At 42.3% G+C, this 27573-nt stretch overlaps 1 protein-coding gene across 1 annotated transcript in view; it reads left to right on the top strand.

Moving 5' to 3' along the window:
• Positions 1-27573, top strand: part of HECW1 (HECT, C2 and WW domain containing E3 ubiquitin protein ligase 1) — a 349448-nt gene that overhangs the window by 157507 nt on the left and 164368 nt on the right. Inside the window, exon 6 of the mRNA XM_084619634.1 lies at positions 22521-22615. Within this exon, the coding sequence (XP_084475760.1) occupies positions 22521-22615 (95 nt within the window). The remainder of the gene's footprint in view (positions 1-22520; positions 22616-27573) is intronic.

The following is a 27573-nucleotide window of genomic DNA, read 5'->3' as shown; positions in this document are numbered from 1 at the left end:
AGGCTTTTTAAGCTAAGTTTGTTATATCTTGGCTCTGTTGTATTAATTTAGATGGAATGCATGGGGGCAAAGAGTTAAAATGATTGTTACTGAGTTTGTAAGAGAGTGACGAGAGAGAGATAGAAAGTAGCTAACCACAGGTGCAGTACTTTTTCTTTAGCTGTTTTACACAATAGTACTTGAATTTTTCATAGTAATTGACATCTGTTGCCCCGAGACTTCCAAATTAGCACTGAAATTGGCATTGGGAGTAACATCAGTGACAGCTAAGCAAAACAATCTTGTGAATAGAAATTCTCTGAATGCCTAGCTGCAGCAGGTTGAACTCCTTAAGCCCGAACATAAGAAATAATCTACTTTTAGCTGAATGTATCAACAGCTACAGATTACTTTCCCTTTCGGTAGCCTAAACTGTAAAGAGAAGTCGCAGAATGTATTGCATGGTAGTATAAACAAGGAGCCAGAAGACCATCAATAACTGAAGGGGTCTGTCCTTGCCTCTCAAAAGTGGGAGGAGTGGGGAGAGTCAGATCTAAGTGGAGTCAAAAGCAGGAGAGACTTATTTTATGTTTCCAGTTAAATTGTGTCAAAAATCTCATGAATACACCCATTCTCCCACCATTTCAGACTGAAAGGGAGAAATCTCATAAGAACAGCTCTTCACATGAGTCTCCTCATTCAAGATGGAACCATATCAGCAAAAGCCTTATGAGAACCATGTGAGATTTGATGGCTTTCAAATCTGAACCTGAACGCTAATCTTAATTCACCTTTGAACCTGAACCTAGCCTAAATCTCCAATTGGGTTCGGATCCTGATCCCAGCAACGGCTGCACAGCCTCTCCTATTATAAACACATATTGTTACCTCAAGCATGATCTTGCAATTCCTTGGTATGAAATACACCAGCCGAAGAGTTTGACACAAAAGGAGTTCCAAGCACAGAAGTCTTGAGGGTTTGAGCCCATTGTTTATACTGTATATGGTATGTTAATATATGCAAGCCATATCAGAATATGTTACTAACTATAATCAGCTATTAGCATTGTTGGCCGTGTATCATCTGCAAAAGTATGAAGATATACTGAGAACACAACCACTCTTCTCTACAACCGTAATCAGACTTAGCTGCTGAACATGGGCCTGTCCTTCTCTTCACGGTCAGATGGGGAAAGGAACCTATCTAAAGAAATAAGGGCAGAATAGTCCTAGAACTTGTGGAAGGAGCAGAGCTAGTGCTACATGATTATCACCAACTCCTCAGCCAGGAGACAATGGCAGCACACCACCAAATCTAAGGCAGTGATGGAACTCAAACTGCCGTGTGTGGGTTGCAGTCAGGTGGTATGTGGGTTGGTTTGCAGTACCAGAATAGAAACCATTATAAAACACTGATTAAAATGATGAAGTTAGTATGCCAAGTACTTTAGGGGTTAAGATGTGTAACCCTTCTGCCCGTCAGAGTTGGCAGCAACAAGGGCCGGGTTCAATATCTAGGGGATCCATTCCAATAACACAATGCAAACCGGCTGAAGCCCCCACCCAGTGACCTGGGACAAATGTATACCACCCCCATTGGGCGCCTCCAAGAGGCAATACTTTCCCCTCTCGGAAGCATCTAGTCTGACTGTAGCAAAAAGCCTTTTAATAACAGAGAGAAACAATGTGGCATTATGTTGGGGAAACACCACCAACAGGATTCATAACACAACCCATGAGCAAAAAATCCACCCCAAGCAAATTGGGGCGTGTCCTTTCCCTTTTGTTCTTGAGTCCAGCAACCCCAAATCACCCAAAGTCCCAAAAGACCAATGACCCAAAAGCCTCTGTCCCTGGACAGGGCAACCCCAGAGTTCAAAAGTTTATCTACAGAGCTTTACCTCCCAATCTGGGTGGAGATGGGGGTGGAGGTAAGAGGCACCTTACATGATCTGAAGCTGACCACCCCACAGCTCCATAGGGCTCCGCTCCGCCAGCCGCCCCATGAACTGCTTCGCTCCGCTCTGCGGCCCACAAGCAGCTCCTGCCATCCCACGAACTGCTCCACCAGCCGGTCCACAAACTGCTCCGCGTCCCACCAGCAGCTCCCGCCATCCTATGAACTGCTCCACCAGCCGTCCCGCAAACTGCTCCACAATATATCTTCCGGCTCCCCCACTACTTAACACAACACTCAGTGATTTCAGCTCTTAGTCAGTTCAGCTCTTTGGTGAAGTCAGCTTGTAGTCGGGGAGCCTCAGTGCTGGTGCACTATCAGCCCAAAGTGAGCTCAGCCGCCTGTAACTAGACTTCTAATGAAATCAAAATTAGCTCTGATATTCCACAGTGGAGAGAGGAGGAAGTGCAATTAGCATATAAGGCCCTCACCAAGGGGCCCATGCCACCAAGTATTAATACTTGTCCCCAGCCTCTCTCCATTCACAGAGTTTTGGAACCCATGACCCTTGCCTAGTGAGTGCTACTTAGTTGATGGTGAGTCCCTCCATCATAACAAAAGGCCAAGTACAGTTCCAAGCACAGTTCCCATAATCAGGGTAATAACAATTTATTCTTCCTGCTCCAATAACAGAGACACTGGGGATCCCACAGCAGCCAAAGTGATCATTTGGGCAGCTATGGCCTCATTCTAAGCAGGGTGGGTGTGCCTATGCAAATGAGATCGTTCTTTTCCACAACTTGTCACACCTCACCACCAGATGTCAGGGTGGAGCTCATCCTGACACTGCTTACAGATGTAATGTGCTGAGAACTGCTGACCTAAGGGATCTGTGCACACATGGAGAAGAAGGAGGCCTGTGAAAGGGGTTGGCAGTGGCATGTCATGCAGAAGACCTGGGATTTGCCCACACATCCTCAGGTTACTCAGCATTTGAGTGTATGCTCCCTGGCTCCTTCGCAGGCCTTTAAATCTCTCCCCAGAAGGGGAACATTTGATTAAAAGTCCATGGGCCAAATTCCCGCTCTCATTGATGTCAGTATTACGCCACAGAGTTTAGTTCTACAAGTTTAAAACTGCAGGGCCAAATTTTTATCTGGAGTAAACGAGTACAACTTCCGTGTTTACAAAGGCATTGCGCCTGTGGAGTTTCACCAGCTTGCAATCTGGCTCAGTGATTTTCTGTGGGAGCTTGTCTCTTCCTAGTGGTGTCTCCGTGCAAAAGAAGAATATAGCCTCTGGTTTTCACAAGACAAAGGAAGGGAGAGGAAAGAAGTATACCTAAGAAGCATCATTGACACTCAGTTCTTATTTAAGAACTAACAGATCTAGGTGAGCAAACACAATTAATTATGAGTGTTTCAGTGGGGGGAAAAAAGAGAATTGCTTACTACTGTATAGATTTAAAGGTCTTTTTCCCTCTGGTTAGTTAATGCTAATAGGAGTTACCCAGGTAAATCTCCAGTGTACTGAGAAGAGAATACTCCTCTAAGAATGCAGTTTTCCACTTGGTGGGTAGGAAAAGAATGAATAACTGAACTCTAGGGAATTCCTGTCATTTGATAATTACAGTGCAGAGTTACTCTTTTATTCATTGGTGCTTGTATTTAATAATGCAGTAGGTATTTAATGATGGGATTGAAATATTTCAGTTTGTTGCCATTAATAGTGGCAAAACAGCAGGACTGCAATGTGGAGAGGACCCAAAATGACCACCATATGATGCCAAAGGTGGACCAGAGGCCCGTCCATGAGACCAAAGTTCTATAGATCTCATTCTCCACTACTTTGCACCAACTTTCTGTCATGTCTCTTCCTTGCTTTCATTGGAGTTACACTGCCTTAAAACTGGAGTAACAGAGTTAATCAGACCTTAAGACTATATCTCCACCAGAAAATGTGGCAGACTTAGAGGCATTTTGAGGACTAGTTGGAAGGAACCCAGAGAAGAAAATAGAGGCTTACACCCTTCTTTTGAGCCTTAAGCATCACACTGAGGTTTGGTAATTCTCAGTACAGTCTTTCTGCCACTAACCTTTAAGACATGTACCTAGGGTATTTGCACCTGTCTTGTCTGCCAGGCCTAGTAAAGAACTTCCTTTCATTTACCTGGAGGCAGAGCCTGGAAAGCCCAGAGTCTGAAGCACCTACAATACGTATCCTCAAACTGTTGATACACAGACAATATTACCAAGTATCTAAAAGTGTATCCCAACTGCAGTCAGTGTTACTCTGCAGTGGCGGACAGTACAGTATGTTAAGGAGAGGCACAATCATCAGCCCTAATGTGATCTGCGATCATTAGTAATTTCCCATCTCCTTTGATTTGCATTACAGTATTTATAATATGACAGCAGTGAACAGTCTTTGTTGTGTGAAAACATAATGTGCACATCTCTTAATCATCCAGAATCACATTCAACTTTGATCATAACAAATAACAGCAACATAGAACAATATGGTAGTGTAATGAGTAATTGGGAGAGAACTTAAGCACTTGGAGCCTACATCTACACCTATCTTGGATTCTCAGGCTACATGGTTCCAACCAGCCTTCTTCTCAAATTGACCATTCCTTTCATTGTTGTCATGGAAATATTAGACTAAAAATATCCTGAGATGTGCATCTGAGATAAGAAACGTGTGTATATTGATTCTGAAGTGTGACAAATATATATATATATATTTTAAAAAACCCACTGTGATAGAATGAATAATAAAGCTAACCTTCTGGTATTTTTTCCTTTTCTTTTCAAGAGCAAAGAATTTCTTATTGATAATATTGACACCTTGTTGCACAAAGCTTTGATTACAAAACCCCCTTCAATGAAATGTAATATAGAATTTAGTGACTGGAACTAATCCCCAGTAGGAACTACATGTTGTATTTTTACACTACACATCATGATTACAAAACACAAGAAAATTTTTAAGTATTTTGCAGCCACCAAAGTATGGTAGGCACTTGAAAAAAAAATAAACAGACATGGCCCCTGGTCCAAAGAATTTATAATCTAATTTGAAAATTGATGTAACAAGTGACAGTAACAAACAATATGGAGGTGGTAGAGTAAGAAAGGATGAAGGGGGTCCATCATAAGGTCAGATGGTTAGTCAATTGTGGTATGTATATATCTTGAAAAGGAGACTATTAAAAACAAGTACTGACTCTCGGGGACATTTTTCTGTTCCTATCCAAAATTCATCAATCATGCCTTTTACAGTTAAATGGTCAAAGGACCAGACTAGGAGATTACAATAGGAAAGGTAGGCTTGAGTCTTGGACTACACATCTCTGGGGGAAGAGGATTAAGAACCCCCTTTAAATCCTTGCTGGGGCTGCTGGGGCTACTGGAGCCTTGGGTGGGCAGTGGTAAGCAGGTGTTGTGTACCTGCTTTTGCTCCCTCTCAGAGCAGGTGGGCAGGGAATAGGTGATGTCCTGTGTTTGTCCCCCACAATACATCAGCCAGCACAGGGGTGTCATAATTTTCTGCTGTTATAGCAGTTCCAGCAGCAAGTCGTATCTTTCCAGAACAAGAGGAAGCAAAAGGGAATTGTGACTCAAAGGTGTATCTCTGAGGCACAGGACCTCCCAGGGCTGCTCCTGAAGTGGGGCAGCTGATGCAGCCACCACTGGTCAGGGTTGTGCCTAAAGGTTGTATCTGTGTATTTTTAATTGTGGCTTTAAGCCTATTGTCGCAGCGGGAGAAACGAAGAGAGACTGCACAGTGGCTGCAGCTCTAGGCGGCGTTTAGCTTGAAGTAGGCACTATGCCTGGGGGAACTAGAGGAATGCTGATCAATAGAACAACATGCAGAGTGTCTGTGCGTGTGCGTCTGCATCTCGAGGGAGTAAAGAGAGGACAGATCTAAGGCTCTGCCTTTCCCCAACCCCTCCTTTTGAGGCTTTCTCTCTGTGTTGGCCATCTAAGGGTTTTATTTAGTTAGTTGCTTTTATTTTTACTGTCATCTGTCACTGTAGTATCTGAGAACCCACTGTAGCACCTCTGGTAGCATTCAGAGCAAAGCACAAAGCTTGGTTTTTTTTGGCAAGTGCCAAAATCTGCCCTCATTTACTACAGCGTGAGTCTGGAATGGCTGCACAGAATTACTTTGAATACAGGTTGGTTTAACTGAGAGAAACTGGCTGCAAGCCTTTAGTGGGAGATTCTGAATTAAACCTTTGATACAAATTCCTGCACATGATGATGCTCAATGGAATTACTCCAGTGTAACAGGGCAGAATTTGGCCCTAATTCATTGAAATATCTTGCATTTAATTTATCTGTATATCTTTCTGGCTTCATAAATTGGATAGTCATTTCTGGTGTATTTGAAGGGATATAATCTGCTCAATTCAACAACAAAACAAAAGTAGTTTGGTGACCTTCACCTGCCACTGAAACTCTTACCAATTTAATGATTTTACAATTACTGTATTTTTTTTAAAGACTGTTTTTCCGTGTTATGTGTAAGACCCACATAACCCAGGAAATTGACTAACCTAACTGCAGGAGAAATAGTGGAACTGATTACACACAAAGTGCTGTGTTAAATCAACACAATAAACAGAAATGCAATGACTTTTTCCTTTCTAAACTCTGTTATTATAACTTAGGAGTTACTTGTAACAAAGTAGGCAAACAATTTCCAGACAGAAGAGTTACTTTAAATTTAATCTGCTTTAATTGTTTCATTTTGTAAGGTGCTTCGCTTCATCTGTTGTCACAAGTAGATTAAATTGGGTTTTGTTTTGTTTTATACAGTGTTTCATGGAGTTTAGGGAGTACTTAGGATCACTGTGCCAAGTTTGGGCTGGGTTTCCAGTTATTATCTAGTCAACTATCACACAATTACAAATGCTTTGACTTCATTTTTCCAGAAAATAAATTGCCTGCTCAGTGATGCTGACAGTGAGGAACTCATAGTTAAGCTGATTTACATAAGAAACATTACACGCCTATTGGCAATGGAATTTCATTAAACTTAGGATTTCAGCACAGCCCTTGTAGTTTGCTCTTTGTAATGAATTAAATGTCTCTCTCAAATTGGTGATTACTGGAAAAAAAGCCCATGAGGGCTTGTCTACATAGCAAGTTACTGCGCAGCAAGCCAGGATGTGAATCAACAGTGCACCAGTTTGCTGGGCAGTAATGTCCTGTGTGGACACTGCCACAGCACAGTGAAAGTCCTGGTGTGTGGCTTAGTGACTGCACTTTCAAGTAGTAGTATGCCAGACTGCATTCTGGGACTGTCATGCTATAGCAGTATCCACTTGGGATGTTCCTAGACAGCAGGTTGGTGCACTGTAGATTCGTACCCCGGCTTGCCACACAGTAACTCTGTCATAAATATAAAGGGAAGGGTAAAACCCTTTGAAATCCCTCCTGGCCAGGGGAAAGCTCCTCTCACCTGTAAAGGGTTAAGAAGCTAAAGGTAACCTCGCTGGCACCTGACCAAAATGACCAATGAGGAGACAAGATACTTTCAAAAGCTGGGAGGAGGGAGAGAAACAAAGGTTTTGTGTGTCTGTCTGTAGTCGTCTTGGCCGGGGACAGAACAGGAATGGAGTCTTAGAACTTTTAGTAAGTAATCTAGCTAGGTATGTGTTAGATTATGATTTCTTTAAATGGCTGAGAAAAGAATTGTGCTGAATAGAATAACTATTTCTGTCTGTGTATCTTTTTTGTAACTTAAGGTTTTGCCTAGAGGGGTTCTCTATGTTTTTGAATCTAATTACCCTGTAAGATATATACCATCCTGATTTTACAGGGGGGATTTCTTTATTTCTATTTACTTCTATTTTTTATTAAAAGTCTTCTTGTAAAACACTGAATGCTTTTTCATTGTTCTCAGATCCAAGGGTTTGGGTCTGTGGTCACCTATGCAAATTGGTGAGGCTTTTTATCCAACATTTCCCAGGAAAGGGGGAGTGCAAGTGTTGGGAGGATTGTTCATTGTTCTTAAGATCCAAGGGTCTGGGTCTGTAGTCACCTAGGCAAATTGGTGAGGCTTTTTACCAAACCTTGTCCAGGAAGTGGGGTGCAAGGTTTTGGGAAGTATTTTGGGGGGAAGGACGTGTCCAAACAGCTCTTCCCCAGTAACCAGTATTAGTTTGGTGGTGGTAGCGGCCATTCCAAGGATAACGGGGGTAATATTTGTTACCTTGGGGAAGTTTTGACCTAAGCTGGTAAAGATAAGCTTAGGAGGTTTTTCATGCAGGTCCCCACATCTGTACCCTAGAGTTCAGAGTGGGGGAGGAACCTTGACATGGTGGCACAGTGGTGGGATTAACCTGAAATCATTTTGAGATCCAGTTGAGATTTTTTGAACTAGAAATACAGATTTTAAAAAGGAATTTTTAGGAAGTCCAGAAGGCAGCTTTGAAACTGAAAGCAGCTTGGTTTCTCTCTGCTTTGTGGCCAAGCAGAGACAAAAGGGGATTATCTTGTGAATTGCAGGTTTTCTTGCCTGGAGGCAGGGTACTTAACTCCTGCAGGGAAATTCACAGTCTTCCAACCCAGAGGTTTTTTTTTTTTCTTTTCTTCCTAAAAGTAAATAGGGGGTGTGTGCTCTACCCATTTGCCTGGAGACAAAAGTGGCAGGGTTTTTTTTTAGGATTTTGATTTTTTTTTTTTGTTTTACGAGGAGCACAGGTTTGAAAAGAAATTTTTTTTCTTCTTTGGGCTGGGTAAGCAGGTTTCCAAGTAGTTGGAGGTTTTTTGCTTTAATTTGGGCCCAGAGCAGAGACAAGGGAATTGTCTTTTTCTGTAGGCTGACAATCACTATCAGAGAATAGGTATTCTATTCCAGCACAGCAAAATTTTACAGCCAAGTTTTGTTTGTTTATTTCTAAACCTCGGGTGTAAAGTTAGTTAAAAACAGAGAGGTTAGAATGGCCAAATCCTCAGCTCCACTACAGCTGGAATTAGCCAAATTTCAGGCTGAGGAAAAACAAAGGGAACATGAAAGACAGATAGAACTCATGCGGCTGGAGAAGGAGGTACAGGAGGCTGCCCACAAGAGGGAAATGGAGGCAAGGAAGCATGTGGAGGAGATGGAGAGGATAAAGGCCCAGCAGAATATACCAACAAACCCTAGCAATCCTTCTCCAGGTACCACTTCCCATCCCAGAAAGTTCCCCACCTACAAGGCAGGTGATGATACTGAGGCCTTCTTAGAAAACTTCGAAAGGGCCTGCCTTGGGTACAACATCTCTACTGACCAATACATGGTAGAGCTGAGGCCGCAGCTCAGTGGACCCTTAGCTGAGGTGGCAGCTGAAATGCCTAAAGAACACATGAACAAGTATGAACTGTTTAAATCCAAGGCGAGAGTCAGAATGGGGATAACACCCGAGCAGTCTCGTCGGAGGTTCAGAGCCCTAAGGTGGAAACCAGACATGTCATTTACCCGACATGCCTACCACATTGTAAAACATTGGGATGCCTGGATATCAGGAGCAAGTGTTGAATCTCCAGTAAATTTGCCCTTCCTAATGCAAATGGAACAATTCTTAGAGGGTGTTCCTGAGGAAATAGAAAGATACATCCTAGATGGGAAACCCAAAACTGTAATTGAGGCAGGAGAGATTGGAGCCAGATGGGTGGAGGTGGCAGAGAAGAAGAAAACTGGTCGCAGTTGGAGCGGAGACCAGAAGGGACCACCCCAGACCACACCCTATTACCGGGGGCCGCCCAAAGCCCCACCTACCTCCCAAAGAACCCTCCAGACCCCTTATCGTCCCACCACCCCGTTCTCCAGCAACCCACCTCGCCCCGGTGACCCGTCAGCTGGACGATGTTTTAAATGTAACGAGCTGGGGCATGTAAAGGCCAACTGCCCCAAGAACCCCAACAGATTACAGTTCATTGCACCGGAATCACACCAGAGGTCCACAGGCCCAGATACCTCCCAGATACCCTTGGAGCGGAGGGAAACTGTGAGTGTGGGTGGGAAGAAGGTCACCGCGTGGAGGGACACCGGAGCACAAGTGTCAGCTATCCATGCTTCCATAGTGGACCCCAATTTAATCAACCCAGAGATCCAAGTGACGATTCAACCCTTCAAGTCCAACTCTTTCAATTTGCCTACAGCCAAGTTGCCTGTCCAGTACAAGGGCTGGTCAGGAATGTGGACTTTTGCAGTCTATGATGATTATCCCATCCCCATGCTGTTGGGGGAAGACTTGGCCAATCATGTGAAGCAGGCCAAGAGGGTGGGAATGGTCACCCGCAACCAGGCTAAACAAGCCGTGAGGCCTAGCTCTGTTCCGGAAACTTCTATCAGGACCCAGTCAGAGGTGATGGACCTGGACCCCAGGCCAATGTCTGCAACAGCAGTAGTGGATCCAGTCCCAGAGACCCAGACGGAACCAGTCCCAGAACCGGAACCAGCCAAACAACCAACACCAGACCCCGTGCCAGCACTGAATCCAGTACTTGCAACCTCAACACCAGAGGGCCCCACCGAACCTGAACTGGCAGCAGCCGATAACCCTATACAAGAGGCTCAGCCGGAGCCTGAATCCCAACATAGTGCACCAGCGGAGAGCGGTTCACAGTCAACAGAAACAGCTCCATCCCCTATATCGCTTCCAGAGGGACCAAGCCTATGTCCCCAATCCAATGAGGAACTGATGTCTCCAGCATCAAGGGAACAGTTCCAGACCGAACAGGAAGCAGATGAAAGCCTCCAGAGAGCTTGGACGGCGGCACGGAGCAACCCACCGCCTCTCAGCTCTTCTAATCGATCCAGGTTTGTTGTAGAAAGAGGACTTTTATACAAGGAAACTCTTTCTGGGGGACACCAGGAAGACTGGCATCCTCAGAGACAGTTGGTAGTTCCAACTAAATACCGGGCCAAGCTCTTGAGCTTAGCCCATGATCACCCTAGTGGCCATGCTGGGGTGAACAGGACCAAAGACCGTTTGGGGGGGTCATTCCACTGGGAGGGAATGGGCAAGGATGTTTCTACCTATGTCCAGTCTTGTGAGGTGTGCCAAAGAGTGGGAAAACCCCAAGACCAGGTCAAAGCTCCTCTCCAGCCACTCCCCATCATTGAAGTTCCATTTCAGCGAGTAGCTGTGGATATTCTGGGTCCTTTTCCGAAAAAGACACCCAGAGGAAAGCAGTACATACTGACTTTCATGGATTTTGCCACCCGATGGCCGGAAGCAGTAGCTCTAAGCAACACCAGGGCTAAAAGTGTGTGCCAGGCACTAGCAGACATTTTTGCCAGGGTAGGTTGGCCCTCCGACATCCTCACAGATGCAGGGACTAATTTCCTGGCAGGAACTATGAAAAACCTTTGGGAAGCTCATGGGGTAAATCACTTGGTTGCCACTCCTTACCATCATCAAACAAATGGCATGGTGGAGAAGTTTAATGGAACTTTGGGGGCCATGATACGTAAATTCGTAAATGAGCACTCCAATGATTGGGACCTAGTATTGCAGCAGTTGCTCTTTGCCTACAGAGCTGTACCACATCCCAGTTTAGGGTTTTCTCCATTTGAACTTGTATATGGCCGTGAGGTTAAGGGGCCATTGCAGTTGGTGAAGCAGCAATGGGAGGGATTTACACCTTCTCCAGGAACTAACATTCTGGACTTTGTAACCAACCTACAAAACACCCTCCGAACCTCTTTAGCCCTTGCTAGAGAAAACTTACAGGATGCTCAAAAAGAGCAAAAAGCCTGGTATGATAAACATGCCAGAGAGCGTTCCTTCAAAGTAGGAGACCAGGTCATGGTCTTAAAGGCGCTCCAGGCCCATAAAATGGAAGCATCGTGGGAAGGGCCATTCGTGGTCCAGGAGCGCCTGGGAGCTGTTAATTATCTCATAGCATTCCCCACCTCCAACCGAAAGCCTAAGGTGTATCATATTAATTCTCTAAAGCCCTTTTATTCCAGAGAATTAAAGGTTTGTCAGTTTACAGCCCAGGGAGGAGACGACGCTGAGTGGCCTGAAGGTGTCTACTACGAAGGGAAATGTGCTGGTGGTGTGGAAGAGGTGAACCTCTCCATGACCCTTGGGCGTATGCAGCGACAGCAGATCCAGGAGCTGTGCACTAGCTACGCGCCAACGTTCTCAGCCACCCCAGGACTGACTGAACGGGCATACCACTCCATTGACACAGGTAATGCTCACCCAATTAGGGTCCAACCTTACCGGGTGTCTCCTCAAGCTAAAACTGCTATAGAACGGGAGATCCAGGATATGTTACAGATGGGTGTAATCCGCCCCTCTGAAAGTGCATGGGCATCTCCAGTGGTTCTAGTTCCCAAACCAGATGGGGAAATACGTTTTTGCGTGGACTACCGTAAGCTAAATGCTGTAACTCGCCCAGACAACTATCCCATGCCACGCACAGATGAACTATTAGAGAAACTGGGAAGGGCCCAGTTCATCTCTACCTTGGACTTAACCAAGGGGTACTGGCAGGTACCGCTAGATGAATCTGCCAAGGAAAGGTCAGCCTTCATCACACATCTCGGGCTGTATGAATTTAATGTACTCCCTTTCGGGCTGCGAAATGCACCCGCCACTTTCCAAAGACTTGTAGATGGTCTCCTAGCGGGATTAGGAGAATATGCAGTCGCCTACCTTGACGATGTGGCCATATTTTCGGATTCCTGGGCAGACCACCTGGAACATCTACAAAAAGTCCTTGAGCGCATAAGGGAGGCAGGACTAACTGTTAAGGCTAAGAAGTGTCAAATAGGCCTAAACAGAGTGACTTACCTTGGACACCAGGTGGGTCAAGGAACTATCAGCCCCCTACAGGCCAAAGTGGATGCTATCCAAAAGTGGCCTGTCCCAAAGTCAAAGAAACAGGTTCAATCCTTCTTAGGCTTGGCCGGTTATTACAGACGATTTGTACCGCACTACAGCCAAATCGCTGCCCCACTGACAGACCTAACCAAAAAGAAACAGCCAAATGCTGTTCAGTGGACCGGAAAGTGTCAGAAGGCCTTTAACAAGCTTAAAGCGACACTCATGTCTGACCCTGTACTAAGGGCCCCAGACTTTGACAAACCGTTCCTAGTAACCACAGATGCATCCGAGCGTGGTGTGGGAGCAGTTTTAATGCAGAAAGGACCTGATCAAGAATTCCACCCTGTAGTGTTTCTCAGCAAAAAACTGTCTGAGAGGGAAAGCAACTGGTCAGTCACTGAAAAAGAATGTTATGCCATTGTCTACGCTCTGGAAAAGCTACGCCCATATGTTTGGGGACGGCGTTTCCACCTGCAAACCGACCATGCTGCACTAAAGTGGCTTCACACCGTCAAAGAAACTAACAGAAAACTTCTTCGGTGGAGTTTAGCTCTCCAAGATTTTGATTTCGACATCCAACACATCTCAGGAGCTTCTAACAAAGTGGCTGATGCACTCTCCCGTGAAAGTTTCCCAGAATCAACTGGTTAAAATCGTCCTTGAGATGTGGAAAATATTGTTAGTCTTTATGTACTTGGTAGTATATTTAGAGATGCATGTGTCTTATTAACTCTGTTTTCCTAGAGCTCCAGGAAGAAATCCCAGCCAGTGTTTCACCCTAGCTGAGATTTGGGGGGCGTGTCATAAATATAAAGGGAAGGGTAAAACCCTTTGAAATCCCTCCTGGCCAGGGGAAAGCTCCTCTCACCTGTAAAGGGTTAAGAAGCTAAAGGTAACCTCGCTGGCACCTGACCAAAATGACCAATGAGGAGACAAGATACTTTCAAAAGCTGGGAGGAGGGAGAGAAACAAAGGTTTTGTGTGTCTGTCTGTAGTCGTCTTGGCCGGGGACAGAACAGGAATGGAGTCTTAGAACTTTTAGTAAGTAATCTAGCTAGGTATGTGTTAGATTATGATTTCTTTAAATGGCTGAGAAAAGAATTGTGCTGAATAGAATAACTATTTCTGTCTGTGTATCTTTTTTGTAACTTAAGGTTTTGCCTAGAGGGGTTCTCTATGTTTTTGAATCTAATTACCCTGTAAGATATATACCATCCTGATTTTACAGGGGGGATTTCTTTATTTCTATTTACTTCTATTTTTTATTAAAAGTCTTCTTGTAAAACACTGAATGCTTTTTCATTGTTCTCAGATCCAAGGGTTTGGGTCTGTGGTCACCTATGCAAATTGGTGAGGCTTTTTATCCAACATTTCCCAGGAAAGGGGGAGTGCAAGTGTTGGGAGGATTGTTCATTGTTCTTAAGATCCAAGGGTCTGGGTCTGTAGTCACCTAGGCAAATTGGTGAGGCTTTTTACCAAACCTTGTCCAGGAAGTGGGGTGCAAGGTTTTGGGAAGTATTTTGGGGGGAAGGACGTGTCCAAACAGCTCTTCCCCAGTAACCAGTATTAGTTTGGTGGTGGTAGCGGCCATTCCAAGGATAACGGGGGTAATATTTGTTACCTTGGGGAAGTTTTGACCTAAGCTGGTAAAGATAAGCTTAGGAGGTTTTTCATGCAGGTCCCCACATCTGTACCCTAGAGTTCAGAGTGGGGGAGGAACCTTGACAAACTCATTGTGTAAACAAGCCCTGAGATGTTAATAACTATTAGTCCCTACCTTCCTGAACTGGATATGAACCAGCAACCTACTGCACATCCCACAATTGCATGTTACCTAACCACTCACTAACTTTTGTCATATTTCTCTCAATACGCATTCTGTAATTATCCCCACTTGAACCATTTGTCAACATTTGAGAGAAGAGAAATAATGAATCTCAATTTCCTGTTAGTACACTAAGTCTCAAAGTCATGATGATTTGTTGAAGATGCCTGATATGAGAGACAACATGATCCCGTAGATGGGGCATCAAACTGGGGTTCAGGAATGCTTGCTTTAGTTTATGGTTGGTTCTTTTATTGGTGGTAGGAAAGGAAGAGGCTTCTTGTGCATTTTCAGCTTCTCAGCATACCTGTGGAAGGGCAACAAGAGTCTAGCATTCTAATAATTTATTTATAATATTCACTAGTGCTGGGCAGGCAATAGTTTTTCTATTCTAAAAGATTTTTTGAGATTTGAAAAATTTTCTATCGCACATCATGATGAGAGGTCAAAATCTCTCAATTTCACTAAGCAATCAAAATTAAAAAAACAAATTGAACTGAGTCAATCAAAATGTTTCATAACTTCAAAATGTTTTGATTTAATTTCAGCCTTCTTAATTTAAAGTTTTTTTTATATATTTACTATACCCTAACATAAATTTCAAAATGAAAAGTCATTTTTACCTGAAAATTGAACTTTTTTTGTTTTAAAAACACCACATTTCAACCATTTCAAAACTTTTTTTTTTGCAAAACATTTTTTAAATGAGAGCTTTGTCAGAACCAACCCTTTCCCACACAGTATTGTAAAAAAAATTCCCAAATGGATATAATAATCACTCTGTGAATCTTAAAGACTATATCAAAATGTGTACAGAAAGAGAGAGCTACCTTTCTTGTACCATCTTAATCTGGCATTTCCTAACTTCTGAGTGCTTGACTTTGCAATCTTAATATTTTGTTAATGTGACTCTGTGTGTATGTGTGCACATGTGTGTCATTTCCTAGGTTTTTAAAAGAGAAGACTGAAATCAGAAATTCCATCATGCAGCATTATATTGACACCTGTGTGGTTCATCATCCGGGTTGGAACCTTTAGATCCAGCACATAGAACTCTGTCACTTCAGCAACTGGAGTAACTGATAGCTGATATAGATGGTTTGTTCTCTGTGGACCAGAATTAGAGGGAGATGGGAAACTTTGCCAGTAGGTTTCAAAGATATTTGCTGACAGTAGAGGAATGCCGAGACTCAGGAATCTTAGGGATCCATTACAAGCTGCTGTGGGAGTGTACTCTAGTGGGTGGAGACTCTTCTGAACATTCTATCCAAGCATGACCCATTGTGGTGTGTTCACCTCCAACCTGGCCCTGTCTCTTCCCCACACCTCATTCCTTATCCCAGCACCATTCTCCTCAGCTAACCAGTGCTAGTCTCCACTCCTCAGGCTTCTCGTCCTAGTCTCTCTGCCAGCAAATACTAGTCTCTCCTCATCACGCTCCTTGTTCCTAGTCTTTTTGCCTAGCCAGGCCCAATTCTCTCCTCTCCTTCTTCCAATCTGTGTCTTTCCCTCACTGTATTCTCCAGTCACTCCTCCCATCCACGCTCCATGTCTTCAGTGGCTCCCAGTTCCAATCTCTCTCACTGGCCGCCTCCTCCAATCTTTCCAATCCTACTTTTCCCCCTCCAGCTCCTCATCTGAATCTCTTTGCCCAGCCAGCCCTAGTTTTGCCCTTGGTACCCCTGCTCCTCATCAGACCCTTCTCCCTTCGGATTATACCACTCTGTGGTCAAGTGTCCTTATAAATACACAATTTGGTCTCAGTTCCTTTTATTTGCTGCCTCTTTCAGCAAGGGGTATTTTGCTAACTTGATATCATAAGCATGCTTGATTACAAACAGTAGCCTGCCTTCTTCACTTTATCACTTAAACTAAAAGAAGTCAATATGAATGCAACCCCTTTTTTTTCCTAACAGGATTGCCCACGCGATAAACTCTGTTGTTGAAATTTACAGCATTTTGTCCAAAGCTGTGTCGCTTATAATTGACTTCCCTTTTGTATACATTATAATTATAATATTAAATTCCATCAAGTTCTCCATTTTACTCTTGTATCTTGTACATCATAATATCAGAGTTTGATATTAATTTAATATGATTTTTTCTTCATTAATTCACAGATGTGGGGGGGTAGGAATGGAAGTTTCTTTAGCTGTACCGGCAGCATAGTCTTGCAAAAGGCTGCAGCAACTCTCAGTTACCTGAGACTACTGAAGAACTTTAGCCATTAGCTCTTGGGTTTTTATTCTCTTAGCCCTTCGTTTTTTATCTTTTTCAAAGGCTTTGATGTCAGAGCAATTCTTAAATAGTAACAGCTCATAATTTTAGGGCCTTAGTTACTGCACAGTTCCAACTGTAATGATCACTAGCAATGACTGCTGTAATTAAAGGCCACGCTACGGTAACCTGATCAAACTATAATATCACAAGGTTGTGTACTGTACTGATTTTATAGGACTTCTACAGTGAACTGCTTTTGTGTGTCATAAAACAGTTATTTTCCTTCAGTTTTGTATCTCTGATTAGGTTCAATTCCCCCTCCCCCTCCCAACATACACTTCCCAGGGACAGCCTATTTATCATCATTTTTTATATCCTTAATATTTTATGCAGGAACTCTGTCCAACAACAGCCACAACATTTCTTTTGGTAAGAGATTAAATTGTTCATCAATGCCTGGTCTTTGGATGCTGTCTTTTCTTTTTTTCTTTTTTTTTTTTTTCTTCTCTCTGTCTGTTCAGAAATGCTTAGCTCAGGCTTCTTCATGCTGCTGCTTAACTGAAACAGAAAATGCCATTGGAATAAATTGCAGTCAGATTGTTAAAGTGTCTCTTGTCTATCAAACTTCCCTATCAAGCAGGAATGAAAACACCAAATAGTAAAACACACTGAGATGCCCTGTCTCCCTGCAGAATACTGCTTCTTAGTCTTTTCTAGCAGTTGAGTTTAGGAGGTTTGGTAATCTAGCAGGGGAAACCGGATTAATTTTGGCAACATTACTTTTTATATCCAAGAGAATAAATCTGCTCTTCTAGTGGAAGTTAAGCTTCTGAAGTCAGGATGACCTTTGAGCAAGAGAAGAATAGAGGATTATAAGAATGAGTGAAATTCTGAGGGAAGAAAAAAGGCAAGCTTGACAAATAAACCTAAAGAAATGAATGAAGACAACAAGGAAAGATGATATTTTAAAGGGAAGGGACATGGGGAACAATCCTACTCTGGCAGGGTGGTGGTGATGGTGGTGGGGACTATGTGACCTGACAGATCTTTCCCATCTCTAATGTCTTGGCCTTCCCTGATACTGAAGTTGGGTTTACTGGCCTCTAATTGAAAGATTGCCTATGGATTGCCTTTTTAAAAAATCAGTGTTACATTAGCTATCCTCCAGTCATCTGGTACAGAAGCTGATTTAAGTGATAGGTTACATACCACAATTATTAGTTCTTCAATTTCATATTTGAGTTCCTTCAGAACTCTTGTGTGAATGCCATCTGGTCTGGATGACTTATTACTGTTTAATTTACCAATTTGTTTCTAAACCTTCTCCATCTGGGAGAGTTCCTCAAATTTGTCATCTAAAAAGAATGGCTCAGGTGTGGGAATCTCCCTTACATCCTTTACAGTGAAGATGGATGCAAAGAATTCATTTAGTTTCTCTGCAATGGCCTTGTCTTACTTGAGTGCTCCTTTAGCGTCTCGATCGTCCACTGGCTCCACTGATTATTTAGCAAGCTTCCTGCTTCTGAAGTACTGTACTTTTTTTTTTAAAAAAAAAATGCTGTTACTATTTGAGTCTTTGGCTAGTTGCTCTTCAAATTCTTTTTTGGCCTGCCTGATTATACTTCTACAATTCCTCTTAAGCCTGACAATGTCTCTTTAATTTTTTGACAGAATCCTCGATGTATACGATAACTGACTAAATGTAATGCTGGGTAACCAAAAGCCAGGTTCCCTGCCATGAAAGCCTGATCATAATCATACAAACTACTGGAGAAAATTATTTTTCATGAGTTTATAGAAAACATTTCTTTATTCTACCTCCTAGATGTTCCATACAAATTGTATGTAATAGTCTCCAGGGGAGAGAAAAATCAAAATTTGAATAATTTGTAGAACTGGTATCCTATTTGTATGTGTGGCAGCTCTATTGTGATATTATCAACTTTTGCTGTCTGCTTGGTAAGTAATCAGTTTTGCTGCTGAGCTGTTAAAAATCCCGTAGAGAAAATTACAAATTGATAATTCAGTCTTGATTTGCAGTTCTTTAGGGCGATACGCTCAGCCTCACTTTAACACTCTCTAATAAAAACTACTGCTCCCAAATACATAATAAGTGATAGCTCTTCAACGTGAATGATTATTTCACTGCTGTTCCAATGATCAAGAGTCAGGGATACTGTGGCTCGTCTATTAACTTTTAAAATTGTCCTACTAAAACTATGGCCTCAGTCCTGCATTCATACATGTAGTCAACTTTAAGCCCTCAGGTAATGCCTTTGAAGTCACTAAGGTACATATGTGATGTGATTGTTAATTTGAGGGAATTCTGTATGTAGTCAGGGAACAGTGTAAAGAGGGAAGGATGGTCTCCTAGCTATAGTATAGTGAGACTCAGAAGACTCTGGTAAAGATTTCAAAGTGCTTTTGGGCAGTGGTTCTCAACCAGCAGTATGTGTACCCCTGCAGGTACTCAGAGGTCTTCCAAGGGGTACATCAACTCATCTAGATAATTGTCTAGTTTTACAATAGGCGACATAAAAAGCACTAGCGAAGTCAATACAAACTAAAATTTCATACAGACAATGACTTGTTTATACTGCTCTATATCCTATACACTGAACTGTAAGTACAATATTTATATTCCAACTGATTTTATAATTATATGGTAAAAATTAGAAAGTAAGCAATTTTTTGGAAATAGTGTGCTGTGACACTCGTGTATTTTTATATATGATTTTGTAAGCAAGTAGTTTTTAAGTGAGGTGAAACTTGGGGTTCCCAAGACACATCAGACTCCTGAAAGGGGGACAGTAGTCTGGAAAGGTTGAAAGCCACTGACTTAGGGTATGTCTAGACAGCAAGCAGGATTCTGCGGCAGCAAGCCTCAGAGCTCAGGTCTATGCTCAGGCTCACTCTACAGCACTAAAAATAGTTGTGTGGATGTTCAGGCTCGGGCTGGAACTTGGATGCTGCACCTTAGGGAAAGGAGTGCCTTCAGAGCTGGAGAGCCAGCTCAAGCCTAAATATCTACACTGCCATTTTGAATGCCGTAGCACAGTCTGTAGACCCAAACTCTGAGACTCGCTGCCGTGGAATCCTCCTTGCTGTGTAGATGTATCTTAAGTGACTTAGGAACCTAAATCCCACTGACTTTTCAATGAGACTTATGGTCTTAAGTGCCTAAGTCACTTTTGAAAGTGGGATATTTTAGGCTCCTGAACAATTCAGGTGCTTTTGAAAATTTTACTCCTAATTTATTTTTCTGGCTGCACCACAGTCTTTCTGTAGATCAGGCAAGTTAGTTAGGCCTAAATTTTCAAAAGTGTCTTCTGCTTTTGGTGTCTCGATTATTTTGGTGCCCAGCTTAAAATACTTAGGACCTGATTTTCAGAGACGCCGAGCAACCACAGCTCACAATGTAGTGATCTGTGGCCAGAGTGTCAACTGTTAGCGTGTCTTGTCTTTTGTCGCAACTGTATTGCTTTTAACCATTTGGCTACTGGCATATGCTCTGCCTTGGTAGCACTAAAACATTGTCATTTAGGTATTATTTATTTAGATGGGCATTATGTATGTAGTGCTCATATCTGTGGAGCATATCTTAAAGGAGCATTTCTGAGTTCCATAGTGGCCCACAGGTGGCAGCCGTTGCTGGCAGCAAGACAGTTAAATGAGAAGGTATCAACTGTCTGGTGCAGAACTGGAATTCCATTTTGGCCCATGTACCTGTGTGCTAGACAGCAGTGACACAATTAAATGATGTTTGTTGCATGAGATGTTTCTAGGGCCTTTGAATGCACATCTATGGTAGAACAATTTCTCTTTGTTCAGGTGAGAAACTGTAATGCTTTGAAAGTGGGTGTCATCTCTATTATAATCACTGCAATCTAAGCATGAAAAAGTCTGCACTCAGAGCATACACAGCTCCTGACAACTTCAGTGAGGGTCCTGTATACAGAGATGGCAGAATTTGACCCAGAAGTGTGTAAGGTGTTGTACAGAACAAATAGAAAAAAGGTCTGTTTCCCAAAGAGTTTGCAATATAAAGGCCTGATTCTGCAAATACTTGCTACCAAGCACAGTGCTTGCTAATCTGAGCTGTGCTATTGATTTCAAAAGTACTGTTCATGGCAGTAAGCACAATGCCTGGTGGTAAGTGCTTGCCGGATTGGGCCAAACAGTCGGAGAAGAAATGAGGTATGATAGGGTTTAAGCAGCAGGTTTATTTTGTTCCCACTTTGGCACCTTGCAGTGTGGTAAAAACTGTGTACTTATATGGTCCTCATTACTATTGTATCTGAGCACCTAACGCTGCAACTGCAATTGTAGAAAGGACTGTGTTAAGTAACTGTTGGAAAAAAGATATTAAGAAAAACCGATCCTGAAAAGCCCATTCCACTACATTATGGGGTTGCTGAAGGGCAGCGGATAACTATAGTATTGTCCAGTGAAAATGTATTTGTAAGGTGTTCATATTGGTATCTATCTGGGGTCCAGTGCAAGACAAGAAAATTCAGCCATCCTTTGGGCTCCAGGATGACTGGAAGGTACCATTTTTTTCTTGTAATAGATCATGTGATGGATCATACAGCAACCATTAAAAGAGTAGCTGATTTCTTTTCTTTTCTTCCATGTCTTGATTCAGTAGTCGAGATGGGCTTCTTTTAATTTGTACATTCAGCTGAGAGACAACAAAAATGGAAAGAGTACACTGCTAATCCCTAGAAGCTTATCATCTTGCTAATGTTCCTGCCAGTCATAGGCGCCAACTTTCTAATGTGCCTGGAGGTACTCCCTCATGGCCCTACCCAAGGCCCCACCCCACCCCCACTCTGCCTCTTCCTGCTCAGTTCCGCCCCCTTCCCTGAGCATGCTCTGCCCTCTCCCTTCCCCCCCAGCACCTCCTGCGCACCACAGAACAGCTGATCCGCAGTGTGCAAGAGGAACTGTGATGGAGGGGAAGGTGCTGATCGGCGGGGCCACTGGTGGGCAGGAGACACTGCGGGGAGGGGGAGGCACTGATAGTGGGCTGCCAGTGGGTGCTCAGCACCCACTGGTTTTTTTCCGTGGATGCTCTAGCCCTGGAACACCCATGGAGTCAGCGCCTATGCGGCCAGTACTAGCAAAGCTCCTAAGAGTCTGATCCAAAGCCCATTGAAATCAATAGAAATAGACTAAGAAAAGATATGGCTTAGCACTGTTTGTTTGTAAAAAATGCTTTAATATAAGAATTGTTATACCAGGTCAGACCAGTCATCTGTCTAATCCAGTGACATATCTCTGACAAGGGCCAGAACCAGCCTGCTTCAGAGAAATCTCATAATGTGCAAATATGGAAAAACCTGCCCACAAGTGAAGTTTCTCCCTGACCTCACCAATTAATAGTTGGCTTATCCCCTGAATCATGAGGGGTTTATCCCTATGTTTTTAGCCTGAGGAAATCCTTATCACATTTTGCAGATTTTAGACATAGTTTTACAGAACTGGTAATTACTGCTCAGAAGAGGTTGATGATTAATCTTTCTCATATAACATAGGGACCAAATAACTTTTATATCTCATGCAAGACAACATGGGAAACCAGCATTTGAGGCTATCTGCAGTATCCTAACCTGACCATCAGATGGAGACAAATGGCTTCAGTTTTCAGTTCATCTGCCCATTAGCCTTCATGAGCAGACATGATGCGTCCCAAGTGTAACATATTATAAAACTTCTTCTTCCTGGTAACATTTCTAATGTAAAATCATTTTCTATTTTAGCTGAAACAAAGATCTGCTTCAAATATTACCATGGAGTGAGTGGAGCACTACGTGCTACGACCCCCAGTGTCACAGTAAAAAACAGTTCTGCTCCCGTAAGTTACTCCAGCCTTTCCTGCTTCTCTATTATCCTTTCCAGCTACTGTTGTGCAATTTATTGCTTTCCTTGCCTGTCCTTTGTGTTTTTGTGTTAATTTTGATTATGACTTTCTGCTCTTAAATTCTCTGGAATATACTAAAGGGATATCAATCAATAGAGGGATAGTCCCCGAGGAACTGGAATGTCAGCTATGTAACACTCTGTTTGTAAGAGTTAGTAACAGTCAGAAAATGCAGTACTTCCCTCCTGACTGACTTTATGCTACAGATTTAAAGAAACAGCACACATCCTTACACATCATGAAGTTTCTTCTTTTAAATGTAATTATAGATTTTTTTAAAAAAAAAACATGTTCTGTCTTTTTTTAAATACCAGAGGCTACCCCCTGTGTTCTAAATGAGGGATGTCAACCTTTTCCCATCCCAGTCACAAAAACATCTACTTCAGTTTTCTACCATCACCCTATGCCCCAGAATCATTTGTGTTCATATCCCAGGATCCTTTGCAGGCTTCGAGTGAAAAAGACCAACAAGTTGTAACACATCATCAGGTCTTACATTCTTATCTGTTTGTTGTAGGGTATGTGACACAATAACGCATAATATGTTCAAAACATAATAATGGAATAGAATAGCTTAATACTAAGTAGGAGAAAGCAAGTTGGATATTGGTAACCTCAACAGACTTACCATATTGATGCACCCAAATAAAGAGAGAAAAGCATGAGAAAAATGTAATGTGTAGATTCCCCATTACCTATGAACCTCATATCTCCAGTCACTGCTGAAACCACCACTGTCAGCTCAAACTTTAACCCCATCCCCTGTGTCTTAAATGCCTTTGAATTGGCTGTAGCTGCAGCTGAAGCTGGAAACTCAAAGAAACCAGCTGTTTGAACTGAAAACACACATAGACCTTTCTAGTGCAAGTTAACAGACCAGAAAGCTCATTCAGTCTGGAAAGGGTTGGGTTTTTTTGTTTTGTTTGTTTTTTAATTTTAAACTAATAGGTTTCTCAGAGTTGTGAAAGAAGTTACAATGAGGAGTGGGAGGGATAGCTCAGTGGTTTGAGCATTGGCCTGCTTAAACCCAGCGTTGTGAGTTCAATCCTTGAGGGGGCCATTTAGGGATCTGGAGCAAAAATTGGGGATTGGTCCTGCTTTGAGCAGGGGGTTGGACTAGATGATCGCCTGAGGTCCCTTCCAATCCTGATATTCTGTGATTTGTAGATCTGTGATTTGTATTAGGGGAGTAGCTCCTACTGTCCATGCCATGCTGGAGTCACAATTTGAGCAAGAGGGCCCTGCGTGGCCAAGTGAGGATTGTGACTGTCTAGTCTCCTATGTAGTCTGATTGAAGCTCACCAGACTACTTATACAAGCAAAGACCGATGGGCAGGGCCCTTCAGCTTGACCAATGAATTAAATTCAGCAGACCAGATTCACCGGTCTGATCCAGTTGCTTTGCGCTGTTCCAATGTCACAAAGCAGCCAATAAACCAGGCCACAATGCAAGTGAAGGCCCCAATTCTCCTACTGTAGCATGAATGCAGACTTTCTGCCCCCATGGGATAGCTAATAGGATCACAGTCTAAGACTTGTACTCATGTTCTGTTTTGCTTGTGATTTCTGTTCCTGAAGTCCCTGCTCAAGAAATATTCCCTTTGAAGTCATTAAGAGTCTTACCAGCAGTGTAAGGGCTAGACCCCTAGTCTAGTGTGAGAAACAATCCTTCAGCGGAGAAGATTGTCTACCTTTATAGGTAAAATAGATACTAGAGATAGAGTTCTGTGAAATTCTGCCTTCTTTGAAGTCAATGGGAGTTTTGCCATTGATTTCAATGGAGTCACAATTTCACCCTTAGTCTCTGGAGCTCAGCAGGATCCTAGTGTGTCATTGGAGGCTGCTTATTTTAGATTAATAGACTTTTAAAATTTGGCACAGCTTGAAAAGAAGATCACACAAGAGTATATGACCATCTAAAAGCATTTGGATACAAGTTTCCTTCTGGATACAGTATTTACAACTAGCATACTCGCATGCTGACTATCCCAAGTAGATTGTCTTAGAGCCGTCCCTGTGGCATTCAGTACAAATGCTGCTGACAGAGTATTTAACCAAAAGTTTTAAAAAAATGTCTGATCCCCAAAAAGGAAGCTACTGCTATGCTAGTTGAACATCATTACTTCACATGTCCATTGACTGTACTTTAGACTTGGTGACTTTTCATATTTTTATACTGTGTATGTTTTGTTACCTTTGAACTTATCACCTCACACTCCAACCCAGTTATTGTATTTTTCCTCTGCTGATTCAAATGCCCTGCAGTTCATTTGCCAATTAAAAGTCCTCCCAGGGTGTATCTCCTGTGAATCACCATGATGAATCGGAATATCTAGAATCTGAAAGCTATATCTTTCGCCCAATTCACACACAGTGCAAGCTCTACACATGGATTTAGGGCAGCATGAAGACCCCAGTTAGCTGTTTCAGCTTTGATCTGTATAGCTAAACATTTATGCCATGCTCATTATAATAGTATGTGTGAGTTACACTCAGTAGAATAGAACAACTTGGTGATATCTGTAATATTCAGTTTGTTGCTGCTGCTGTTTTTTAGTGATAATGCTGTGGCTGTACATTTGTCTTTACATCAGGTACCATACTGGAAAAATGGACATTTGTTCTGTCAGTTAATTTTTGCTCTGCTCAGTGATTTAAATAATCATTTTATTTAAAAAAAAAAGCCACTTAAGAGCAGTTATTTCTAGCAGCAGGAAAGCTGCATCAGGCTAGCGGCAAAGGCTGAGAATGTGACAATGATTTAACCTAACTATGGGGCTAGCTCCTTTTGCATTAAAATAAACAGGCACCACAATGAACAGCATACTACACAAAAAGGGAAATCCTTTGCCCTAAGAGTTCACAGTCTGAAGACACAGATCGGATACATCACAATTAAAGAAAAAGTGGTGTATGGATGTATAACCTCAGGATGAATCCCCTCCTCCCCCCCCTTAAACTGGTAGAATTCATTAGGTACATACTAGATATATAGAAACGCTGTTGATCTAACCTCTAGAGCTTTAGTGCCACAGTTATGCATAGACACCTCATGGCATTAGTCAAACACACTTAGCACCGGGGCAGAGCCGTATAAACTGGAGCTAACTGTTGGGAGAGACCTTCTGAATGTTGTGCTGGTACAGAATTGCTGCCTCAGCTCTCTTTCCCATGGCGGGGATTACCGTTTGATAAGTTAACTGCCATTTGATGGTGACTGATATTTCTTGCTGTAAATATTTGCATTATTTGCTGTCATGCTGAGTGTGGGCTGTTGATGAACACTAGATAATGAACCGTCCTGTTTCATTTCTTTGTGTGCTTTGGAAGACTAAGCTCTAAACCAAGTCTTTATGATAAAGTGAGTTTGCGTATATGAAGGGACAAGTTTCTCATTCTTTCCCTTGTTTCATACGCCATTTAAACACTCTGGTTTGCTTTTCATTCTTTTTACTTCATGTCTTATTGTATAAGATGTGGGTTCCCTGAATAATAAAAATAATTAATAATACTTACCTCTTCTACAGTACTTTTCAAAGTACTTTACAAAGGACAATCAGTATCATTTTACAGATGGGGAAACTGAGGCAAAGAGAAAGGGAAGTGACTTTGGAACACAGGTTTAAAATTCAAAATGACCGTGCCAAATTGGAAAGTTGGACTGAATTGAACAAGATGAAACTCAATAAAGACAAGTGTGAAGTACTTCATTTAGGAAGAAAAAATCAAATGCACAGCTACAAAGTGGGGAATAACTGGCTAGGTGGTAGTACTGCTGAAAAGGATCTGGGGGTTATAATGGATCACAAATTGAATATGAGTCGTCAATATGAAGAAGCTACAAAAAAGGCTGGTGTAATTTACTCAGGTATTAGAAAAGAAAAGGGAAATTAAAGGAAAAAATAATTAGAGCTAAAAATGCTTAGTTGGCTGGAAGGGTAAGTGGTTTCAGCAGTCAGATACAAAATGGCACTTATAGGGATGCAGCAGCTTGTCAGTCCAAAATTTAAAAGGCCAGCAGGCAGAAAAATATGCTGTGAATAGTTTCTATAAGAGGGTGAGCTCCCACATTGGGAAGTTTAAAGGTAAGACAATTAGTTCTTAAGAAAGGGGCTGAATTTCCTTTTTTCTAAGGCCTGGAAAACTGAGTGGAAGAAGTTCCCATGATCTCAAAGCCGCAGTCTGGTGTGTTGAAGTAGTCATGCGTTTTTGTTTTCCTTTGATATTGTCTTTCTTTAACAATAGTCGCAATGCCTTTATAGACCTCAGCTGCCTCATGTGTTTACAGTTTGCCTCTACTGCATTGTAACACCATAAAATGGTACAACATAAAAATGCGTGCCTCTGGAGTTAAAGTAGTGACTAAACTGATTGTAGAATTACTTTAGAGGGTTTTTTGTTTTGTTTTATTTTTAAGGCTCTGTGTCAAAGGTTTTCTGAAAGTGCACAAAGAAGAATACAGGCAGGCATCTCAAAAATGGTTTATGATGTCTGGAATTAAGAAGGTGTAAAATAACTTCATAGTAAACTGATCTGAAGTAAAAGAAAGAAGTACAGTAGGACTTGACTAGGCAACACTTACTACTTAAGTTAGGGAACACTTACTCAGTCACATGAGTAGTCCCATAATGGTTTTGCAGTTGAGCCATTGGTGTAATGTAATTACACTTTGTAGTTATGCTTTTCTATATTCTAGTTACCACTGATTCCTATAACCTGAAGGTTAACTCCATGTCCTTATTACTTATTATTATCATCTTGGTAATAGATGAATGTTTTAGAATGCAGATACATAAAGAACAGTGTATTGACACCATAATCACTCTATCAGATCGTGTACCTTCCATTTATATGGATTGGTGGAATCAAATGGCATAACCAGAGTGTAACTG

Source organism: Lepidochelys olivacea, assembly GCF_965140295.1.
Source record: "Lepidochelys olivacea isolate rLepOli2 genome assembly, chromosome: 2".
Taxonomy (NCBI): Eukaryota; Metazoa; Chordata; order Testudines; family Cheloniidae; genus Lepidochelys; species Lepidochelys olivacea.
This window is presented reverse-complemented; position numbering and strand designations above follow the sequence as displayed.